At 39.1% G+C, this 5000-nt stretch overlaps 1 protein-coding gene across 1 annotated transcript in view; it reads left to right on the top strand.

The window, feature by feature from the left end:
- The first annotated feature begins 135 nt into the window (after positions 1–135).
- Positions 136–5000, top strand: part of LOC138016425 (uncharacterized) — a 6647-nt gene continuing 1782 nt past the window's right edge. Inside the window, exons 1-5 of the mRNA XM_068863566.1 lie at positions 136–309; positions 727–815; positions 1369–1456; positions 3128–3339; positions 3756–4002. Of these exons, the coding sequence (XP_068719667.1) occupies positions 232–309; positions 727–815; positions 1369–1456; positions 3128–3339; positions 3756–4002 (714 nt within the window). The 5' untranslated portion in view covers positions 136–231. The remainder of the gene's footprint in view (positions 310–726; positions 816–1368; positions 1457–3127; positions 3340–3755; positions 4003–5000) is intronic.

Below are 5000 nucleotides of genomic sequence, written 5' to 3'. Positions count from 1 at the left end.
TGTGGTCGCTCATAGTCGTCCCATTAACTTGAATTTATGTGGAGATCAATTTCTTTTCCAACAAATTTTGTTAGGTTAACACACTTCCCTGTTTTGAAATAAATCGTTTTCGTCATTGTCATAGTGCTAATTTTCTGAGATTCTTCTTTCCATCAGGTCAAAGTTTTGGAGAAAGGCCTCGAACTTCACGATGAATTAACTACTAAAGATCTTCGTCCTTTCCATCTGAAGATGGAAACTTGTTTTGCTGATATGAAGGTCCGAGTCACTGGAGAACGCCGAAAGCCACCAAGACCGAACACGCTACCGGTAATGATGGAGATCTTCTGAAATGTTTTGATTCTTTAACGAAATGCCATAAATTTTGGGTTTTACTCCCTCTCAGTATAAAAAGGATTTAGTCCAGAAGCCACAAGTTAGAAAAGGCTTTTCCCTCTCTTGCAATCCAAGATGGCGATCAAGATTCATGGCAAAAAGACGGAAGCCTTAAAAGATAATTCCATGGCGGCTTAACTGATTGAGGACCTTTAAAACAAGAAAGCAAACAACATATCAGATTAAAAAGTTTTATGAACAGATTTCCCCTAGGGGTTTTTTTGTCTCTGCATATTATCACAAAGCTCTGTATGCATTCACTGTTGATTGAGAAATATCCGCGTGTGAAAAAGGCTTTGAACCTCGCAGCGTGTCTTCTTCTTTAACAAATTTTCGTTCAACGTGTTTCAGGTTCCTCTACCGCCCGTACCCCCGCACGGAACATTGCGTGATAAAAAAGAAGATAGAAAGATCAGTTTACCAGCGGAAATGCTACGAGGGTATATTCATCTAGTCATTTATGTGTGTTGGTTCAAAGTTAGTGACAGAAGCAACATACCAACGTCATAATTTGAATCATCATCATCAACAACATTAGAAGCAGCATCTTAACGTGTATCTGACAGGTTTTTTTAATTTACTCAAGTGAAACATGGTTTTCTGAGATAAAAACAACCAAAAAAAATCCATACCGATTTTTATTGTATGCCTTTCAGCCTTTTCACAATTTTCACTTGGGGGGGGGTTACAAAACCGCGCTAGTAAGGAAACAGGGAATAGCAGACCAGTGAAGTCAATTCAGAACCGAAGGGATTTTTAGTGATCGAAATTATTTCGTTCTTTTGTCTTTAGCATCATCGCAACCAAATGCAACGCATCTCAGAAGCAGTTCCAGCAAAATCTAAAAACGGAAAATTCGGGCCCTGGAAAACTTTTGTTCTGTTGTGACGTCACAGTTCTGCTATCCCCAGTCTCCTTACTAGCACGGTTTTGTACCCTTTCGATTTTTAAAAGGCTGAAAGGCATAGAATAAACCCGACTTTTTGTCCACAGCGCTGCTCAGACGCCTAATTCAAAGAAGAGACGCCAGTCGGAACAAAGCACTCGCCAGAGCTTGTGGTACAATAAAGAACCCAACCAGGTAAAGAAAACTTTTTGATGGATTGATCGATCTTTTGATTCCATCGTTTGATCGTTGAAATCAGCTCCAAGGAAAGAAGCGATCACTCTATTGGTTTTCCTGCAACTTACCGACACGTTCCGGTAAACGAACAATTTCAGTATGTGTCCGTTCTTAGTGTGACAAGACAAAGTTGCTCACAAGGACGCCGAAAACCCGCCAACATTTAGGGTTCCTATCTCCTCAACAAAAGATATGTGCAATGCTTTCGAATCATGTTATGTAAATAAAAATTCAAATAATCGGATTTGTCCGTTTCTATTACGTTGTTTCCGACTCTTTTTGCTGATTTACAACTGGTCAGGACTTAAAACGCAAGTCTGCTCAACTGTTCTTGCTTCAGAAAGCAATGAACATAAGTAAACACACGTAATGAGCCGTAGGTACGTTTGGAGGCAACGTATCCTAGTGGGTTGAACCAACAAATCTCTCCCTCAATTGAAGGATTATTCTTAATTGTCAATTTCTTCCAAGTGAAGTATTATCGTTCATTTTGGACACTGAAAGCTTGATAGGGATCATGGGAAACGAACATATTTCTTTTAAAAGCCAAACCCTAGTGTCTGGACTCGCAGGACTCGAACCTGGGAAAGTGTGATTAATAACCCTTTCACTTAACCACTAGTCTACCGCATCACTAACTGCGAGGATATCATTTTTTATTAATGCAATAATTTTTTCTTCCAAAACTGCCGATGTAAACTTGCATTAGCAACCGCTAAGAAGCAAGCTTACCCAGTGAAAAATGTCGCTACCAAACTTCAAGAGAAAGCTAACCATTTTAAAATCAAGGTTCAGGCTAATTATTTTTGGTAAATAATCGGCACATTTTCTAGTCAGTTGATCTTTAGTGGTTAAGTGGATAAAAAAACGTTCCTTCACAGTGGGTGCTCCGGGTTCAAATTCTGTCCAGGGGCTGCTTTTACTTTTTTTCTTTTTATTTGCTACCACAAGTCCTGCAATAGAGTGATCAAAATGGAGGAAAGTACTTCATTTAAGACAAACTGACAATGAAGGATAATCCTTCATTTGAGGAAGAGATCGTGTTGGTTGAACGCTTGCCTTGAGATCCGAGATCCCAGGTTCATGACCCGTTCTGTCCACTAACTGTTCCTAAGTTGTTCCTGATTAAACTTTTCGAGATATATATCTTCAAAGTAACAATTAATAATTCATGAGCCTAACAGCCTATCAAAATATCGATTAAAACGTCACGTGCACGAGCTTAAAACCCGATAAAACACTTCTCATTAGAATTCTTTATGTAAAAAATAGTAATGAAGCCCGCCTTGTTTTTCTTCTATGCCAATGTTCTCCTCTCGCTTTTAGTGGAATGTTTTGGAAGCCGTTCAGAAAACTCGCAGCACGTGTTTTATCGGGTCAAAAAACACTCGGCTACGCCTCCTGTTTTTAACCCGATAAACCACTGCTGCTCGTTCTTTAAACATTACTTTAGTCCTGAAATCTCCTATGAATGAGTATTCAGTTTTTCAATTTCATGTACACAATATTTCTACGTCCTATCCCGATCCAGTGAATTCAGAGGCTGTGAAGAGTTACCTGGTAACTGAAGTTTGAAGCTGTTCTAATGTTGTTGTTGTTGTTTTTGTTCTTTGAATTTTCTTTTCTAAGATAACTGAATCAAAGTCCCTCGAGGTCCTTTCAGAGATCAACGAACCAGCTCCTCCCGTTCCCGTCAAGGGTTCTAGATCAGACAGTTCTCCCGCTGACTCTCCGGAAGCGATACGTCGCAAAAATGTTCTCTCCGGCAAAATTCAACATAGGAGTTCGTCGCCTGCCAGTATTCTCCGACACCCCACACCGGCCTCTCCATCGCAACAGAAGTAGGTGTTGACTTTCATTCTTTCCCTACATTTCTTGGTTTCCCTCAGAGACTAGCCTGCACACAGGCTCTCCCTGCGCCGAATTGCGAGCGCTCACCAGCTGGGACCGGAATTGGAACGAGCGGAGGAAAGCCTGCAATGGTGCAACATGTCCTCTACCTCTGAAATGACGATTATCGACAATTCCAAATTTTCTCTGGATTGACTTTAATCGTCAATTTAGCCGGATTACTCTGTCCCAGGACTAGTGGTAGCATATGAAAAGAAAAAAATTAAAAGTTGCATTCCTGGTTAACTATCATCATGCTGGAAACGTTTCTTGAAATTCAACTATTGAAAAACAAGCACATGTAATCAAAGTTGTTTATTTGTAGTTCATCTTTCCGTTTCCTTGCTTTTCCTTTGTTTTATTTCAGTGGACGGACATCTCCTGCCATCCCCCCAAAGCGCAAGAGTATTTTAGTCCACAGCCCCTCGGATATGGACACTTCAAAGTCAGGGGGCCCACCAACGAACGCTACAATAAACGAAACACGACCTGGAGATGAATCCATTTCAAATCCTTCTACCTATGAAGGAAGTCTCCCTGCATTGCCCCCAAAGAAATCGGTGTCTCGCTTGTCTTCCGAGGTTAATGAACTTTTAGCTCCAGAAAAACGTAAGGTAGGGAAGAGATTTAAAAAAAATCGTTTTGTTTTGTCTATTCGAAAGTACTTTTGTAATGATCCTTGTTAAAACCGTGACAGCGGTGCATGTCCTGCAAACCATGGAATGATTGCCTTTGTTATATAAGTATAGAGATTTACGTACATTTCCGTGATAAAATAAAAAGGATATACGATGTTTTCACTAGTGTAAACTTGTACTTTTTCTTCACTAGTGAAAAATTGTCGTATCAGCCTTTTGATTGGCTAGTATTATGTTGAGCTTTGGCGCGGGTGGACTGTGCACCAATGCCGGGAGTAAAATTAGTTAACATGGCGGCTAACTGGTGTATGGTTTTCAAAGTTTTTGATATTTTATTGCTTACTTTTCTCCACAAATACTTCAGAAAATGTTTAAGAGTCTTAAAAGTGTTCAAGCGAGTTATGGAACGTAAAGATTTCTTTTATTTCAAAAATATTTTGCTATTTATTTGGGGCTTTTATTCCCGATCAATGGTTTAATAACCTCTCAATCAACACTTACCTCGTTAACTTTATGATCTCTATACTTAAATAATAAAGAAATTATTTATTTGCTCGTTTGTACGATTTTTATTACTCACTCGTTGTGAAGGATCGTTAAACTTAGCTCACTCGTTCGTTTAAGTGATCCTTCACAACTTGTGAATAAAAATCGTACGCACTCACCAACCATGAAGTAAGTACTAAATACAATATGAGCGACTGTATTGTATCGGATATACAATGTCGAGCCGAAGGCGAGACATTTTCTATCCGATGCAATCCGGGCGCAAATATTGTATTGTGGTGATGAAATGTCAGCATTTAAGTGTTAATGTACACTAGGTATTTTTGGTGATTCAAGACATTTTAACCGTGAAAATTGAAAGAAATATTTATGTAAATGAAGAGAAAGCTGTATCAGAAATACAGGTATTGATTAATAAAACATTTCTTTTGTTTTCCCATCATGAATTTTTAATGAGTTCTATAATC

Source organism: Montipora capricornis, chromosome 9 (genome assembly GCF_036669925.1).
Source record: "Montipora capricornis isolate CH-2021 chromosome 9, ASM3666992v2, whole genome shotgun sequence".
NCBI lineage: Eukaryota > Metazoa > Cnidaria > Anthozoa > Scleractinia > Acroporidae > Montipora > Montipora capricornis.
This window is presented reverse-complemented; position numbering and strand designations above follow the sequence as displayed.